Source organism: Phalacrocorax carbo, chromosome 1 (genome assembly GCF_963921805.1).
Source record: "Phalacrocorax carbo chromosome 1, bPhaCar2.1, whole genome shotgun sequence".
Lineage (NCBI taxonomy): Eukaryota > Metazoa > Chordata > Aves > Suliformes > Phalacrocoracidae > Phalacrocorax > Phalacrocorax carbo.
Window position 1 is genome coordinate 117,826,300 of NC_087513.1, and position 19,516 is coordinate 117,845,815.

General features: G+C 38.7%; 2 protein-coding genes across 8 annotated transcripts in view; one reads left to right on the forward strand and one right to left on the reverse strand.

Moving 5' to 3' along the window:
- HLCS (holocarboxylase synthetase) overlaps window positions 1-2,345 on the reverse strand; it is a 128,904-nt gene extending 126,559 nt beyond the window's left edge. For 2 of the 6 annotated variants that reach the window (XR_010376048.1, XM_064471586.1), the window contains exon 1: window positions 2,069-2,342. Coding sequence is in view for 4 of the 6 variants with exons in the window: in XM_064471586.1 (XP_064327656.1) it covers window positions 2,069-2,299 (231 nt within the window). In the remaining 2 variants the exon portion in view is untranslated. Of the gene's footprint in view, window positions 1-2,068 lie in introns of all 6 variants that reach the window. The other 4 variants (XM_064471611.1, XM_064471619.1, XR_010376050.1 and 1 more) reach the window with 3 other exon arrangements.
- Window positions 2,346-8,368: 6,023 nt separating this feature from the next.
- RIPPLY3 (ripply transcriptional repressor 3) lies at window positions 8,369-16,509 on the forward strand. Of its 2 annotated transcripts, none has more exons than XM_009501017.2 (4): window positions 8,369-8,579; window positions 9,470-9,539; window positions 13,053-13,120; window positions 14,352-16,509. In XM_009501017.2, exons 1-4 carry the CDS (start codon window positions 8,461-8,463, stop codon window positions 14,497-14,499), a joined length of 405 nt encoding a protein of 134 aa, XP_009499312.1. In that variant the 5' UTR covers window positions 8,369-8,460; the 3' UTR covers window positions 14,500-16,509. The 2 variants fall into 2 exon arrangements, with proteins under 2 accessions (XP_009499312.1, XP_064327783.1); XM_064471713.1 differs by having other exon boundaries at window positions 9,473-9,539.
- Window positions 16,510-19,516: the final 3,007 nt, after the last annotated feature.

Consider the following 19,516-nt stretch of genomic DNA (forward strand, 5'->3'; position numbering starts at 1 on the left):
TACTCTTTGGGTTTTTTTTGCTTTTTCATATATTAAGTCCTCATGCATTTGCACCAAAATTATTCAGTAGGTAACTCTAAGTTTAGGGTCATTTCTGTAGCTCATTCAGAATAAGTTTGTCCATAAGGTAGCCTATCCACTTAGCAGACCATTGTACAAATGTTTCCTTCATTAAATTATAAAAATGGTTCCCTCTCTCGTCATCACAAATGAGCAAATAAACCTCAATAGCTGGAATCAGTAGACCAAAAAACAGTTTTAAGAACCTCAAAGCTTCTAATACATAATCTGATCCCATGTCATGTTACATCAATTTTTATGTAGATACTGCATAAAACTTAGTTTTTTCTGCCATAATTTAAAAGTGGCAAACATTAGAAATAGATATTTTGCTACTACTATACTAGAAACATGCACTTTGCACACCTTTGGTAATTTTGTGTGGAAACATAAGAGAATTTCCCTATAGCACATTACATGTGTACGTCACTCCACATTTAACAGGAAATTGCATAATATTAAGTCTATGGGGATAGATTGCCAATTGAACCAGCTTAATCGAGCACAGAAGCTGCAAGAGCAAACATTGCTACCTTCCACAGGAAAGTGAACTGAACTCATGAAGCTTTGTACTATCTTAAGCATCCAATCTGATTAAAGATCAAACAAAAAAAAAACTTTACCGGTTACGATTTATGACTTGCTGCTATCTTATCTTAAAGAAATTACTGATTACAGTCCAGAGACAGTTACACCTTCTCGGAAAGCAAAGTAGCTCAGCTAGCCAAAAAACCTGCTAGTTAACCTTTTTCTCTTCACAGTGTCCACAGAGGATGTAGGGAGCTCCATAGTGGTGCTGCCTCTGCCTTTAATGCAGCCAGATCAGAGCCCTTACCTGCCATGCTACCCCGAGGCGAACCATGGCAGGCACCTTCCACAGGGATTCTCAGAGCAACTGGTAACTTTCAGTACATGTTTTTAAGAGACAGATATATTTTGAATAATAGTGTTGACCTTACGCCAAACTACAGTTCCCTAGAGGGCTTCCCAACTCCCAATAAACACAAATAAACTGACAAGCTTATAAAGTCAGTCTGCATGAATAACACTGCAGACAGAAAAAAATGTGCTTACTGTGCAAGGACCAAGGAGAAGCTCTTTCAGAAATGAGCAGAAGCGGAGCAAAGAACAGCATAAATTAGTTGAAATACCATTTGTGAAACAATAATCCCAGCCAATTAAGGCCGAACTCCTCTTAAACACATGGACAATTATTTGGGTTTTGGTTTTAAGAGCTTTATCATAATGTGAGTTAAGTATTTAACTTTCCTGTGAGAGATTCTGAGACTGTCACCATCGCTTTTAGGTAAGAAATAACCTGCGTGTCGGATAGCAAAAAGACTATTTTTGAACAAGCTCCATTAGCATTCATGATCTTATTTTTACTGCGCTGAAAACATTCTCTTTACACACTGAATTTATGGAAAGCTTCTCTGCTTCTTGAAGCGTAGCACCTAGCCAGCAACATGCTTCATAAATGCAGTTCAGTAACACCCATTTAAGTAAAACAGGTCACGACTGATAATTTCCAAACACACGTGTAACCTTCAGGAAAAAGGAGACCGAGGAGATTCTTATCTACACGAATTCTGGTATTTGGTGAAAAACTTGGACAAATCCACTTAAATAATTCAGATTATAATAATTCCATAACCAAAAGCACAAGCCGTACTCTGTTAGGGACTCAGCTACGTTTTAAATCTGACACAAACCCTGAACGCACCAATACGCCAAACGTTTTTTAGACGATAGCCTTGGACGTGCTAAAAGTACGTTACTCCTGCGGAAACAGGAGCCACCTCTCCTCGGCGCTCCTACTGCCGAGGCTGTACGTACAAAGCTGCGCTTTACAGGAATATAGTTAAAACCACCCCCGAGCCCGCTCCAGGCCAACGATCCCTAGTCCTGGCCGCGTTACCACGGTAACACGGGCCGCTCCCTCTCCCGAGCGGCCCCGGAGGAAGCGCCTCCCCGCCCCCCTCCCGCCCCCCACGGCTCGGGGCGGTACCTGCGTCTCGTCCGTGAAAAAGACTTTGTTCCCTACCCTGAGGCAGACCCGCTCCTCGGGCGGCGCCTGCCTGCGCGGCTGCCGAGCCGGAGCCGCCGCGGGGCCGGCGCAACGGCAGAAGGTGAAGGAGCAGCGGGAGCGGTGGAGGCGGCGCACGGTGCGGCGGACGAGGGCGGCCCAGCCGGGCCCCCAGCGCGCCCACAGGTACAGGTAGCACAGCGTGATCAGCATGGCGCGCGCCGCGCCACGCCCCCGCCACGCCCCGCCCAGCGCCAAAGAGAAAGAGGCGAGCCGGTTGGGCCGGCCGGCCGGCCCCTCTGATTGGCTGGCGGCCTCGCGCGCTCGGCGCCCCGCCCCTTTGACAGCCCGGCGGCGGCTGCTGAGGGGCCTCGTGGCCCTGTTGCCCGCCCTTACGGGGGCGGTAAGTGACGGCGGCGGCCCTTGGCGCTGAGTAGCGCCTGGTGCTGCAAAAAAATACAAAATTATGCTTTGAAAAGACGTGTAAAGAAAATGAAAACCGTAAGAAAAAGGCCGGCCTGGGGGTTGTCTCTTTGCACTGTGTCAGTTGTTCACCAGGCTCTGGCATGAGGGAGGATGAAAGAGCAACTCGCATCCTCCCGCCCCCAGGCACCACGACCCGGCTGCTCAGGGAATCCTGCAGCCTCCGCTCTCCAAAGCCAATGCTGTCGTGATGGACAACGGTTTTAGATGAACGCAGCAGTTCGGCATCGCGGTGAGGGTTTGTGGGACCTGCCCTTCAGCGCGACGTCACATGTGGTGCCATTGATGGTGTGGATGCAATGCAGGAAACTGAATTCATGTTTTTAATGTAAAGATCAGTTTGCTACCTCACCAGCCGCATTTGCCCTTGCTGCTATGGGTCACAAAAAAGCATATACCCGGTAGGCAAAACAGCGAGAGCCAAAGTATTCACTGCTTGTTTCTGTGCAGCAACAGGGAATCATAGAATCATTAAGGTTGGAAAAGACCTCTAAGATCATCAAGTTCAACCATCAACCCAATACCACCACGCCTCCTAAACATCTACACGCTTTATTAATTCTTCCAGGGTTGGTGAATCCACCACCTCTCTCAGTAGCCTGTGCCAATGCCTGACCACTCTTTCAGTAAAGAAATTTTTCCTAATATCCAATCTAAACCTCCCCTTGAGGCTGTTTCCTGAAGGATCTCATCTTCCTCAGAAACGGCTCCACTCTGCTACCTGACCTTATTTCAGGGTCCATGGTATCCTAGAGGAGCAGTATCCCCTCCATCACAGAAACAGATAAAGACACCAGCTTCCAGGTCCCATACCTGTTCCAGGGTAGCCACCAGAGTACAAAGTCGCCATAAACGGATGCATTTGATTTCAGCTGATTCACTGGATTCACCAACCAAGAAAGATTAAGTCAGGGCTCAGCCGGGGCCGGTTATTGAAGCCAGAGTGAAGAACAGCCTGTTGGGAAATAAAACAGATTTGCATGTGCCATGTGTGCAGCAAACATAACTTGCCACTAGAGATGATGCAAGAGAGGTAACAAGGTGTCCTTCTCCGGTATGTCTATGCTCAGAAGTTATTAAATAATGTCTGTATTTTATGTTTTATATGGAAGGTAGTCACAGCATTGAGCTCTGTGAAAAGAACACGTTTATCAATCTACCACTAAATCTATCACTAAATCACTAATACATCGCTAAACATCTATATTTAGTAGGTGAGTGAAAAGAGAAGATAAAAAAGGCAGGAGGAAAAATGCAAGAAGGCTAGAAGAAAGAAGCTGACTGATAAATGACAATCATTTCCTGAACTGGGTGTGAAGCAACATTCTTTTTTATTATTCTGAACTCATGGCCTTGTATGTCCTTGGAAATTTACTAAAATAGGTATTCTAAAAGAACAATTTCCTACATGGATCTCCAGCAACAGCACACTGGCGTTGTAGATAAATAAGGAACAAATTGGCCCGGCACATTTTGGAGTGGGCATCAATATCAAAAAACACCACCAGTACTATGACAGACATTTTTACCTCTTAAAATCTGTACGCACAGCAGAAGCTTATCCAAAATGGTCGGAATCACTGACATAATTTTGATTTCCACAATGCACAGCAGAAACAGGTGACAGTTTCAGTCAGAGGGCAAATAATTTAAATAATTCTCCTCCATCTCAAGCTTAAGAAATACCAGCCTTGTGCTGCTGCTATATCCTGTACATATTCTACTGAGAGAGGAACAAAAGTCTTCAGCAGTCCTAACTTGGCATTATACACTGTCCCTTTGTGTGACTTTATCTTGTGCAGGAAGTCAAAATACTTACCCAGGCACATCAAAAGAAAGAAAAAAAGCAAAGTACACAACCTCAGAAGAAAGCTCTCAACTTTGGAATCCACTTTCTCTGTAGTAGTTCAACAGCACATGCATTGCTGACCTTCAGAGCACACCACAAAACACAACTGTTTATATAACCTTTGCACGATGAGCAACATGCTTTGCTTAATCCTGTAGTGGCATCAAATCCGGTCAACTATATCAGGATACTTTTTGTTTTCAAGGTTCCCTTACTCTGGAGATGTTTGCGAGTAAGTGAGAAAACTGAATCAAAACTCTATGATGCAAGGGAATCTAAAGCAGAACAACATACATGCAGAAACAGTCACCATTTTAAGACAAGTTTCTACCTATGTGGGCACATTCTCAAGTAGAATAATTCGAAGCCATAAAGTTGCTATAGTTTTTCTAGTTTCTGTTATAGCGTAGCTTAGACTTAATCATGACAAGCTCTGATTAAAAGGTTAAGAATTTTAAATTGGGAAACATTCTTTTTTATTATTGTGAAGCCAAGGCCTTGTATCCACCAGGAAATTTACTAAAATAGGTATTCTAAAATAACTATGTCAATCAGTTCCTCCTTATAGGAGGGTGGAAGGAAGCCTTGGAAAGAAACAGTGAGTAATATTAGCCCTCAGACTTCCCAGAACACTTGGGGTTTTGTCTTGAAGATTCCAGAAAGATGTTGCAAGATGCTAAACACACACACGCACGCACGAAGACATAAAATTGTTTAAAAAGAATTTGAAAAACCCTGGAGAATAGGCTAAATTTTTATTTCTGTCTGCAAGCTTGGAGAATCACCCCCTGCTGCAACGAGAGAGAAAGGTCAGCTTCAGTCTGGGGGGCTAAATCTCCCTTAGCTCTTCAAACAGTGCACGAGGGAAGGCTCCCAAAAGAGGCCACTCAGAACAGGGACCCAACTCTACCACGTACTCATCTTCAGCATGGATGAGTGTCTCTTTTTCACTTTAAAGGAATATTACGAGACTGGCCTTGCTGTGCTTTGTGAATGGCTCGGTTTCCTCCTCCCTCTGTTCCCTAAAAGCTTTTCCAACAATTTCTGAGGAGCTTTGCATGCTATTAGTGGCTACAAATGCCTATGTCATGTTGTTTAATACCAGATATTATCCAAGACTATAAATGCTGTAGAGCTATCCTGTTTCCTTGACTATACCAATTTATGTTGAACACTCTTTATTCTTGGAAATGCACAAGTGCTTTTGTGAGAAAACCAAGTAAAACAGGTTTCCCACAAAGATAAAAAACCTCTTCCAATTAACACAAAATAATTTTGGCTCATTTCTCTGTAAGAATCAAGTCTGTCAAAGTTATTCTCAGGTAGCATCAGAAGTCTGAAAAATACTCCTGGCTTCTGGGAAACATGGATGGGCATCTGTAACAGAATCAGTGTTTTCTGATTCTGTGAAGTGTTCTTCACCAAATACAGCACCCTGTATTAAAATTAAGTACATTGCAAAAAGTAATATAGCTGTTAAAATTAGACAGCTATGACTGGCCTAACTGCTGCCTTTTTTTAATTTTATTTTATTTTATTTTCTTAGAAACTAGAGATCATACACTATTACAGCTGCTTATATTTTACTGGAATAAACCGTTTTCCACAAATCTGCAACCTGATTTTAGCTAACAATTTCCATGAAAATACCAGTTAAAGTTGTGTATTTTGATTAATTAGTACAATAATGTAATATTAACTTATTTTTTTTCTACAGTGTTACATATAATTAGATTACATTATAGCTTCATTAACAAAATTGTATGTTCAATAGTTTTGTAACGAATTTGGTTTTGCAGGGCTTTATCAACAGATTTATTTGATGGTAAGTTTTCATCTTCTGGAGAACTATACTGTAGCAGTTTAGGCTTTGGTCCTGCGCCAATATCCATGTTGGCAGATTCTATCCAGAGTTATAAATCAATTATCCTCACACACGGATCTGATTGCAAGATCAGGACCATAGACATCAATTGTGTAACGCACACTTCTCTTTCCACTATCAAATTAAATTAGGTCTCAATAAAACTAAGCTGATGAAATTATATATGTGTATTTAAGACTGTAATTCAGCAAGATATTTAATTACAATTTAGGTTACTTAAGAAGCTTGCCATTTTTTTCTCAGGACCCATGCTGCTATTTAATATGTAGTTTGTTATTTGAATATTATTCACTATATTCTTCATTCTAACAATTGCATTGATTTTGATACATAAATGTTTAAAGTTATTAGACTGTGCATCAATTTGCTTGAGACTGTGCATACATTTTCTTCTTTGAGATATAGTATTATTTACTTAGTTACAAATTTACAAATTTTACACAGCATTTAAAGATGGGAGGGAGTAGATTTAGACTGTGAATCCAGTATTGCATGTTGTCAGTGCTTCCCAGAATAGCATTTAATGGCTTTGGCCTTTGTGTTTAAACCATACCTATTTGTCATAGCAAGAAGATCAGGAAAAATTAATGTAAGAACTGGACGTCAACAAATCAAATCCTGGAAACCTTCTGAAGACTATTTTGAAAACACCAGAACATGGGTTACACTATTACTTTTGGCAGTCTTAGGAGCCCCAAGTAGCTAACACAGCTGTACAGCTTGCATCAGTGTAGGAAAATCACTGTGACTTTCAAATCTGACCTAAGCTCCTCCCTGGTGGAAGAACAACATTTAAATTTAAGCAAAATCAGTAGAAGGGTAAATCCACACACACGTGCAAAGGTATGTGTACAGTGTTTTCTAATACAGAACAATTTCAAGGGAAAATGATGTCTCCAAGGGAATGTATCCAGCGGTCTTTATCTGTGAACCCAGCTCCTCCTTGCTGACTGCACCTGTGCTACTTCCAGCTGGATCATAACTTGAAAAGAATCTACAAGGCTTACCTCAGAGGGATCTGACTCCCACAAAGAATCTTCAGTGTCCTCTCAAACTGACTGTTTTGATGGTTTCTTCAGCTAAGTCAGCTAGAAGGAATCTAACTGGTATTAAATAATCAGTGGACATTCCATGTTCAGTAAACAAAATTCTTTTTCTCTCTGGGAAGAAAGTTCACAGTAGAAACCAATTATATGTGGGAGATGAATCTGTTTTCTTTGATGTCAATGTATAAACAACACTGGTGGAAAGAGAATTCAGCTTTAGGTTCTTGAAATCCTCTTACATCTCTGCAGTAGTTGGGAAATAAAGGAAACAAAGTGAACTGTAGCAATGAACCACAACAATGAAAATCAGATAATGTCACCTGCCAGGTAATAACTGTTCTTGTACAATGTAAGAGGCAATGAGTAATGCACCCTGTGAATAAAAACAGTGGGAAGAAATCTTGGAAGAAGTCTGTTTCTGTTCAGTCTTTGAAGGCTTGAATCATGTATTACATACTTTGAAATAGAAGATTCCTCAAAGTGATGGCATTCATAACCCGTATTCTTTGATTGACAAAGAAATCTTTCTTGGCATAAGCTTTCTTCTCCATCCACCAAACAGCAATCAAATTAAAGGAAGTCACTAGGCCTGTCTTTAAATCCTCTTACCTTCACTGATTTTTGGTATCTTTTTCTCTTTTAAAGTAGGACACGGAAAAGGCTTTAGTCATATAAAAAATCATTTTACATTTAAAATTCTCTTTGAGTCTCTGTTACACTTTTTTAGGACAGGATGTTGATGAGTTTCCCCAAGACATGCAAAAAGAGTATTTACATCGTATATTTCATATAGAGCAAATACGGAGTTTGTGAAACAGCTACAGAAAGATAAAGGGCCCGGCTTATTTTCCATGTGATTTGCTAACCAAACTTAACAAAAAGCCTCTGTTTCCCCAGCAGTGCTCTCCCCAGGACAGCCTGCCAATGTGAGAGCCCTATCTGTGAACTGTTTGGGGGAGGCAAAAGAAATCTCGTTAAGGACATTTCTCTGCTTTTACCTGAGGCCGTGTTTGTTTTAGGTAAGTATTCTTTGGGAGTTAAGATAAAGGAGTGGCCGAAAGGCCCAGGCAAGCGCCCAGCCTGCCACACAGGCTTTAGACCGCCAAATGCCATGGAGGGTGCAGCTGCAGGTCTCCCGCTCCAGGCTGCAGCGGGCCGCATCTGTCATCGCTCCCAGGGCGCCCGGCGGCAGCAGCGGCACCCACCCCGGCCGAGGGAGCGCCCAGAGAGGTAAGGCAGCCTCAGGAAAACTTTTTTCAGCAGCCTTTCTTTCAAAATGCCGACTGTAAGTATCATTTGAAAGTAACGATTTTGGCATTGAACAGACAACGAAAACCAATTTCCAATTCCAGAAGTAAAGGGCAAATATGCCTCTGAAAATGCTTGACTTGGAGTGGGTATTGTATTTCTTTTGCCAATTTTTTATCCTTTTCAGTCAAATATTTCAGAACTTATAAATGGAAGTAAATGAAAATTAAGGTTGCAGTAACTGATTCTTTTTTACGTGTATTTACCTTTCATAGCTGAAAGCACTTTTCCATTTCCCCAGCTGATCTGTTACACAGCAGCAGAGATGGAAAGTACTGCTAAAAAGAGCATCCATGATTAGTAGTCCCCCGCAAACTGCCCAAACAAAAGGCAGATGTAACATCCACCACTGCATATGCTCTCTTAAGCTAATTAGATCAGATTGCCCATGTCAGTTTAATGCTGGAGTTGCTTACTCAATAACCAGCCACGCAGTGATGACATGGAATCTGTATTTAGACAGAGAAGGAGGGGTGCTTTTTCTTTTGTAGCAGTGCTGCATAAATACAAAGATTTCAGTATTAATTACATCATCCTTTGGAGTTCAGTGCAGTCACTCTGAGTTGTGAAATCTTAAAGGGAAATGACACCTTAGCTAAAAATGTGCGAGCCATCGTCTAGTTTGTTTAATCAGATCATAGACAGAAGACAAATATTGCCATAGAAATCAGATTTACCAAATCAAAATCGTTGAAAAGAAAAAAGATGTTATTTCAAAAGATACCAGCAGAATCTAACAAAAGGAGCTGTACTGTATGGATATTACCACAAAGAATTAACTGTGGGAGTGCTATTCTATCTTAATCTTTCAGTAGCCCTGCTTTATGGAGGCCCTGGATACTCACAGCAAGAGACGGTGAGATGACAGAGAATCAACAAATGGTGAGAGTAAACTCTGGAGAAAATAATCCTTATAGGAAACAGGTGCAGAAATTGAAACTATTTGAACACAGGAAGTGAGGCTTGGTCATCTATTCATTTTTCCCTTCAAGCATTTCTTCAGTGTTAGAAGATATGGTTCAAATTACACTGTTCTATACATGATAATGGTTACCACTATCTCTAATTTTGTATCAGATATAGAATCATTATCTGCTCTTAAAGAGCTGCAGAAAGCACTGCTTACTCAAAACAATCCTTATTTTAACAGCAGTTATTATTTGCTTCATTATAAAAATAAGACTATTCTCAGTTTGAAATTTCCAGACCTACTATGTATGTGGGTATTTTGTATATAGGGGGAGTTTGTGTTAAAATGATTTTAAGATGAAATTGAAAAAGATACTTTCAGGTGCACAATTTTATTGGTTTTGTTTTTTTTTTTTTAAGGGATGTTGCTATAGCTAAACCAGCTGGGAAATCAACAGCAAATTCAAATTTAAAGTAGCTTTTACTGCCAAGTGCCTTTGAAAGGTACCCTGATTATGAGTTTTACTTACTTATGAGGAAGATTTATTAGGCTCAAAGAACAAAAATAAAGAGAGATTGAAGCACATTCAACATAGGTCCTGATGCTGCAAACTTTAAAAAATGTATTGAAATGGAGCTAGTCCCATGCTTAGTCTTAAGCACCTGCATAAGTTTTTGCAGCATCCGATCCACAGTTACATCTTCAACTTTTTACCAACGGCTCAGCAGGTTAAGACAACAACTCTCCTTAGTGCAAGTCTTTAAAGACTCACAATTTCTACTATATTCTAACATGTGCACCACCTTTTTACTTTGTGCTTTTTGTCTGCTGAAGCTGGAGGTTGTAACCATACAGATCTGAGGGAGTGCCACACTCCTCCAGGCAGGCACCTTGGGAAAGCCTGTGGAAGAATGTCCTTCCCAGCAGTGTTCAAGCTTTGCCAGAGGCACCTGTAAATTTGCTAAGGATGAGAAAAGTCTTACTCTCATGAGAGTACATGCTTACAGTGATGATTTCAAGAAACTAGGTTTCTGAAATCAGGAAGTTGTGATTTATTACTGAGGTTATGTTTTTGTACAAAATTTTATTCAACCAGCTCAAAAGTTTTAATTTGCACTTGGGCTTCTGCCCACTTGCGTGAGAAAAACAAACTGTATATGAAGTTTTCCCCTGCTGTGCTAACAGCCTGGCATTGTTTCAAGCCAAGTGTAACTGCAACAGTTGGTTTCAATTTTTTAACATCTCTTTCCTGCCAGAAGCTTTTCAGAACCTTCTCATCCATACCTTATGACCCATCCACACTGCTTCAGCATCTAGGATGCCTCTGTAGCTTGGGATCTAATGAGGGCTGAAGGAGGGTTTTAGGATCCCTTTTATGTGCTTTTTACCAGGGTCACAACAACTAAGGAAAGATGCTTGGATACTTTGTGTGGTGCATAGGTGCAAAGAGGTGCTCACTAATGCATACCTACATCCCCCAGCTGTGGAAGGCAAGAAGTATCTTCTTCAGCAAAGTTACTGAGGTTTCCAGCAGAAGGCCTTTGAAGATGGGTTAAGCACAATGTTTTTGCTAAGTTAGTTGCATGCTGGCTGCTTTTATTTTCTGCAATGTATACATACAAATGCCAGCGCTTTACAGATTGGTAGACACTCCAAACACTGGAGAGTCAAGCAAATGAAAGTTTCAATGTCCTCTGAGTAATTAAAAAAATGTTCAGGAATATACATGTAAGAATCTAACCTGAGGGATTGAAAGATGCAAAGCAAAGCACTAAAAAAATAAAATTATGGTAAAAAAAATTAAACTAATAATTTTACCTCTATTGCCAAGAACATGTGTTACAATATACCCTACAGTTATCTATATGTAATATACTTTTCCTTATATAAAAGGTAGCACTTTCCCTACTACCTAAATTCAAACATGCCGTTATTTATGCCTGAAGAAAAGCCATGAAAAGTCATTTAAAGTTACTATTACCATATCTACACTATAATGCGAATTAACACTGAACATTTTCTGCTGTATGCAAACAACTGAGTTAGATTTTGCAACTAATTCACTTTTATCGGAATTGCTTTTCAGAAACGCTGCATTACAGTCTGAAAAGAAAAAGTATATAATGTGTGTTTAATCAGTATGTAATATTACATAGATGATGATTAAAAGCCAATATGTATTCCAGAAAGAAGACAGGTCAATAATGATAAAAAAGAGTAATTTTAATGTAGACATGAAAGGGAAAAGTAACATAGGGTATTTAACAGAGTTGTTACGATCACATCTACAATGTTCAGCCAGATCAGGAGTCCATTTTACTAGGTACTATAGAAAGAAAATAAATAAGTCTCCTGATTAAACATAGAAAATCTCAACAAAACCCTAACAGCCTGAAGACAAATAATTTTGGCTACAAGACAAACAGGTGGGCAGGAGAGAAATAGGCCAATGTAAAAGGTAGAGAGAGAATTCTACAGGACCGCTTGCTCAGTCCGTGGCCCAAGGGCTTTTTGGGCCCCACCAAAATATCCATGCTGAGACTTGCTTGCTCAGAAAGAAAGCTGAATTAATCTGACAGTGGCAAAAGTCATCTGTGTTTGTTTGTAGCAGAGTGTTTCTAGCTTCTGTTCACCAGAAGTTCTAGTATAGCATAGCTAAATCTTCCTCTTTTATGCACCATCAAGTTTATAGCAATAGGAGGAAAAAGAAGTCTTGTTTTAAGATATGGAAGAGAATATCTGCCTACAAGATGAAGTGATAGGGCTCAGTGATTTTGGGAGATGCTTTCAGATTTACACTCCAGATTTATAATCCTAATAGGATTTAGTAGTTAACATTTGCAAATTATTGCTTTTTACTGTCACCTTAATTCGAAGGAATTTATTCTGTGCTGAATTTAATTTTGATATTTAAAGTGTTTTTTTTGGTACCTACTCTGTTATATAAAAAATGTGTGCTTTTTTTATCACTGTCTGCATAGAAATATGAGATGCCAGTTGTCTCTTGATTTTACTGTTTGGACTCGTAACATGCTTATGTGGTCTCTGATTATAATTAAGCTTGCCAGCTTGAACATTCCAACTCCAAACTACTGGTGAATGTAGTTAAATAGGTATTTTAAAAATCCGTAACCTCCCAATCCTTTAAACTGATTGAAAATCCTTTTTTATTCCAATCACTGAACTTCCATTTGGTGGTGTTATTAGCTCACCAGTCACTATAGATATTCCATAAGAACTTAAGCAGAATGTACAACTTCATGGCTTTATGGCTCAAAAAATGTACAAGTTCAAATGCTTTGTTAAATGTGCACCTATTGGCAGACTGTGGGCACATATATTCCCTGAAGTACGCTTAGTCAGAGTAAAACAACATGCAGCACAGCAAGCAAAAGAACATTACTGTAGAATTTTACAGTTACCTGTAGAAGAAGTGAAACCTTCATTTTCAGCCTATTCTAAATAATAAATATGTCTCTTTACAGTCAGAACTGGATGGTCAACTAATGAATTTTAGATCAAAAGGAGCCCTGGGGTTTCAACATCCAGTGAGGTGAGTTAAGTCCTATCACTTGATAAAGGAAAAGTGACACCTTCTAAGATGAGACATATTCCTTCTCAGGAGAAGTTTGTCTCTGGAGTATCTCTTTTTAGTAATGCAGTTTAACTACTCACCAGACTCCACAGATTTTAATCCTCCACAAGGAAAGATGCCCAGGCTGAACAGAACCTGAAACAATATGCTAATACTGAAAATAAGAAAAAAAAGTAATCTTAAAAGAAACAATGTTCTTCTGCCTCATCTAATTCATATTTACATTTATTAATATGATAACAAGCCCACAAAGGACAAATAATTAATGTGAACAGCTGCTAATGGAATGTGCCTTGTTACAGATCTGTGTTGAGCTTGCTTAAATTTGCTTTTGAATGAAAGTTAAACTCCAGGTAAAGCTTTTCCTATGCTTGGGGCATTCATAAGGGTTTTCACCAATATTTGGATTCTATAAGGCTTAATGATACAGAAACTCCTGATTTGGACTTTTCATTTAGAGAAGAAAAATTAATGGAATATCCCTCTTCTTTACAAGCATGTGTTTTTATAAAAGTCGTAGAAGTTTAAATCCTGTGTGACCTTTATCGCTGTCAAATTTAATTGGAAAGTGGAATGAAGAGGAAGAGATGTACATACACAAAAACATATACATATTTATACAGACCACATATGTTTTGCTTTAGTGGGAAAGCTGGTGAAAACCTGAAATCTAAATTAAGACATTTACGATTTCAATACAAAGCAATATGAATTTTGAAATAAATCTCTCTCATTGTACACCTCATCCTCCACCTGGAGACACAAAACCCACTAAAATCAACCTCTGTGCAAGAGGCAACCCGCCCCAATCTTAACCTGGTGTCTTAATCTGAATTCCAGAACGCCAGAACATTCCTCAAACTTCCCCCAGTCACACAGGACATTTCTGATCTGAACTGTGCTAAAAACCAAACTAAGCCAAAATGTCTCAAGCACGCATCATTGCCCTGGCAACACTTTATCAGGGTGGGACCTTAGATAAATCCATTACACAATATACCCAAAGCACTAAGGCAACTTGAAATCAACAGTACCTTTTAGTTAGCAACTTTTATTTTAAAAGACAAAGAACCCTAGGATTTTTCTCTCTCCAAAGAAAAATAAAAATAGGTTTTAATACTCAAGCTAGCTTAGCTGGGAAAGTGTCACATAGTTTTACTTTTTCTTTTAAAATATGTTTTCTTATTAGACTTTATTTGCCCAAGTCCAAATCCCAGAAGTTTCTTAGTAGCATTGGAGAGAAGGTTCTGGCAAGTTTTCCAGTACAAGCTACAATTCACTTCTACAATGATGATGCCAACTCTGAGGACGATGAAGAAGAAATCCGTTCAGCCTAATAAAGAACAGCAGTCAGCCTTGACAAACACAAAATAAAAATTAAAAAATCAAGAGATAAAAAAAGAACTGTCAGAAACATATGGACAAACATCTGACTAAACAAAGAAATACATCAAAGCTCGTAAGAAAACTATTTATAACTCTCTTACCAAGAAGAATGAGTCAATGCAACTGGAAACTAAGAGGAAATCCTTTTGTGTCTTGAGAGACTTAAATAAAACCTCAAGCTGAACAAAAGATTGTAAGGTTTAAATGAGGTTGAGTTAAGCAACATGGATTAAGAACAGAAGAGCACCGTACTTAGTTACTCATTACTTTTTACACTGCAGTCCTGATAAAATGAAAATAGGACTGATTACGAGGCAAAATAATGTAATGTACAGCCCCAAAATAATGCAGACCCTGAAACGCAATGTCTGAATTTAAGCAAGAAATTATTTAAAATGCAAAGACTGTTGCTTATTAGCTCCATGGGGCATGTTAATTCTGATACAAATGCTGGATGCCTAATCCATTTCCAGTATAACCCCCTGTCGTAACAAGTTCTAAAACAGTCGTGATATTTTCTGGTGTCCTGTCATTCTGTTATTATCAGATTTTTGCCCTGTAATCAGAAAAGTGCCTTTTTGTCTGACAGAAAAAAGAAATCCTTGATTAAAAACTATGATTTAATTTAATGACACATTAAAACACACGTTATGTGCTACATTTTTGTCTTCACCACAATATTCAGATCTTATTTCTATAGCTTAGTGCACTTGAACCTATATGATTTTAATGTAATTGACGTACTGTTGATTCCCACTTGGTGGGGTCTGGATGTGTGTCTTACTATCTTGATATTTCTTTTAAATTGATGTTCAGGAAGACTTAAGTTACTAATTTTCATAAGCATCTTTATGTTATGTACAATGTAGACCCATTTACTCCAACACTGTTATTCCAGTAGCAAAAACTGCTTTTTCAGTACATTTTATTTCATTCAGAGAATTGGTATGATCTGTTGTGCTTAACCTTTTGTTTGTATAAATTGTGTATGCTCAGAGAGTTTGCCAGTACTTGTCTTGCTATGTCAGCATTTTTTAATTAGCTCAAGGATTAGCTATTTGGCCCCACTATGTTTCAGAATTATTATGCTTCAGGTATCTTATCTCTAACCAAAATGGCCGTAGTTTCCCCAGAGACAAGGCAAAGGCAGAATCCAAGATTCTTGGCCTTTTTTACACTATTGTTGGTGGTGTAGATAAGGTCAGACAGTTGTAAGAACCACTTAAAGTGTGTGTCAGATTTTCCTCTTAGTACAATATACTGTCAAACAGAGTGAAAGTGTTAAAAACTGTAAGTCTAGCAAATTAGGATTCCAAATGAATGAACATATTAGAATGGAGGATTTAAAAAATGTCTCCATTCACAAACTAAAAAGTAGATCCATTAGTTAAACTTACCCAAGGAGACAGCATCCTGCAATATACGGAATTACACGAACTAGTTGAAATTGTAAACCCTGGTGTGACACATGAAAATTCAGCTTTTACATTTCACTCATTCATCTTTGCCACATCTTCATTTCCAAACATATGGAACTAAAATACAGACATTTAAAAGTCTTCACTTCTCTCGCAAGATATCCTAAAATAATTTATGCTCCAGCTTCATCATTATTCAGTCTGGAGCACAAACAGAAAACCATCCAAGATCACTTAGGAGGTCAGCGATGACATACAACATTGTATCAGCCTAAACTGATTAACTTTCTTAGGTCTGCTACATGTTCTGTTTGGTTTCCCCTGTATTGTCAAATTCCATTTTCAAATTAAGGTAATATTACTGTACTATTTACCTGATTGGTAATAGCTAACTACACTCATTAAAGGAAGCCAAAACTATTATCCATTTCCCATCAGGCCAGCTTTTTTTTTTTTTTTTGCCAAATAACTGACTGTCTTCGTGTTACAATGTCAACATACACCTATTTGCACGCTTAAATAAAATGTGCATTGCAAACCCTACCAGTTTGTTAATAATTACGAGAAGACAAAAAGTGAAGTAATATAGCATCTCTGTTATTCAACTGCAGCTAACTTTCAGTTCTGGTTTGTTACTTCATCTGCAATTTGACCTTGTTAAGTTTTCAGTGACCTTAGAATCATCCATCATTTAGAGGAAAAAGATAACAAAGCATCCCCAAAGAATGAGTTTATCATGAGTTTACTACTTCAAAGACAAGACTAGAAACGTAGAATTTTACAGATTGAATAGTTGGCTCAGGATCTCTGCTCCACAGACTGCCCTTAGTAGTTCAAAAGCTGTAACATTTCCAGCAAATGCTACCTTCCGATATCCACTGTCTAAGATGATAACAGTAAAACACAAGGTAATGTTCCACTGGTACATGAATGCTGGAGAGGTAGCTAGACAACATCTACAATTTTATATTTTTGCTGCCTGTATTCTTGTGAAAAATCAAAATTAAAGTATGTTCATAAAATAGTCTTGAATTCTACTTCTAAGCTCTTTTAAGACAAGGTCTTGAAGGATACATATATCCAAGGAAAGCATATTCTCGCATGACATTGAAGTTTGTTGAGTGTTCTTTCTAAATATGATGCAGTAATAATTTGGATTAAGAGAAAAAGAATTATCACAGGAACCTTTTTTTTTTTAAAGCTACGTTTATACTGAGAGAATAACAACAGGAGCAGGAGTAAACTGAGTAAACTGCCACAACTGAGAAAAGGCAATCCTTACAATAGTGGTTTTATGAGCTCTAGACACAAAAATCCATCCAATTCACCGAAACATCTACCGTTATACTCCATATGATGATTATACTCCATACGATTATACTCCATATAATCACGCTTTCCAGACTGGGTTCATCTATCAGCTGCTTTTAGCAAAGGGCTGAGAGTTAAGCCGATATATAAACTGTGCAGCATACCAACAAAATTTACTCTGGCAATCTCTCTGTAAGGAAACTGGCAGAACAAGACTAAACGCTTCCAAAACGTTTTCCTCAGGATACGGTTCAATTCATGAATAGAGGAAGAGAGATGAAAAAACCCCATTCATCCCAGTTGTTTTAGAGCTGACTGGAAATCTAACAGTACAGCAGCAAGCAGGACTTTGTATTAAACATTTTAGCCACTCAGACTCAAGTGCCCATGGTAAAGGTGCATTATGGAACAAAATGTATTTACACAAAATCATTTATTAACTATTCTGTTTGTAAGTCAGAAATACTTTATCATTTACACTCACAAATGAAACTGAAGTCCATAGAAACTGCCTGGTAAAGAAATCAAGTATTCAAAAAGCCTTTTTCAAAAGAGCTTTAGTGGTGAGTTTCTCATTGTACCTGCAGGTGGGAGCTTTGGCGTGAATGTGAATTAAGTATCAGAGAAACACTATATTAGGGCAAAGAGCTCATAGCTTCTTATGATTCTTATAAAACTGAATTGCTACAGATACAGCCAAGATTTGTTACACTCTCCTGGAGCAGAAAGCTGGAGGAGGGGAGAAGAGGAAGAGTACTCGAACACCATTTAGACTGCCTCACCATTACCTGCATTCTCGTATTTAATTTTTGTCAGAGATGCTAAGTTCACTGTTTCTACAGTTGTTGTTTCTTCATCAAGGTACCTTCTCGGCTTAACTTTGCCCGATTTAGCTTACAGCATCTTAAGGTCCACTAAAAAGAGCAAAACCTATTGGTATTACTTTACCACCATCTTGCCTTGTATACACTTTACTTGTCCTTGGTGGCAGAGTTGCATTTTTCACGTTTATAGACCACCTAGCACAGAGGTGTACCAATGAACAACCAGAGTACCAGAAAGAGATCTGCACTATGGAACTAAAACATCCATACATTCTCCCTGCTCCTACTCTCAGAAAAGCTTCAGGCACACTACCTGAATTGCGGGCGGTACAAGTTCTCCTTCTTGGGGCAATTGTCAATTTTACAGAAATGCTGCCTGCAGCAACAGTATAAACGCTTAATATTACAGTTTTCTGATTTATATGAGAGAGGCTTTGATTGTACTTATTGATATCTGAACTTTTGCCATAAAAAAATCTAGACTAACATAATTCGCTACTCATCTTTTAGCCCATTCTCTAGCCCCAATCACAAACAATGGTTATTTTAAAGATCATTGAATCAAGTTGACAGCATTCCATAGTATGCTCATAATATTTTTAAGATGGCCTGTATGCTTCAGAATGCTTTAGGGTAACAGTAAATGTATACCTGCATATCTCAAGGAGAAAGACAACTCCATTTTACTACTGCTGAACAAGTTTCTTCTCTCAGCATTGCTTCCTGCAAGGACATCACTTTCACGCTTAAAAACTGAGACAATATTTGAGATGCCATGTTTCTTTTACTTTCCTTTTCTTATTTCAGTCATCCTATCTGTAGGAACAGTAAACACAAACATGCAGAAAATTGTGCTAGCTTTTTACTCATATGTGCTTGCAGATTTTACTCTACATACTTTACACCTTTGAACTTCACAACAGAGCATTTACCTCTCTGACTATAGCTCCCTGTTGATCTCAAATAAAGTGGCAAAACAGTTCTATTAATGCTTACAGTAAAAACAAAATTATGTGGTTACACAAAGAATTCCGCTCTTCTGCTACTTAACGTGCATACGCTCTGTATTTGCACTGAAGCCTCCAAGCTTATGGTGTTCAATACAGTGCAATGCAAAAGACCAAAATCCAAGACAGCTTCCCTCTGTCATCATTTGCGCGACTCTCTATTCCCAAAGTTTTCCTTTGAATAATTCTCAACTTGAACATAATCTGTGTTGTTACGACCCTTCCCTTTACAGCTAAGATGGAAAGAAGGGAAACATACTCTGCCACCTTTACACAAATTGGGCAACCACAACTACATTATTTCCTTGGCATGCAACATTTGCATTTAAAACTGTGCAACTTCGTCGTTTTTTTTATGACATGTTTACACACACACTCATTCAAATACCATTTGGGGGGAACCTGCCA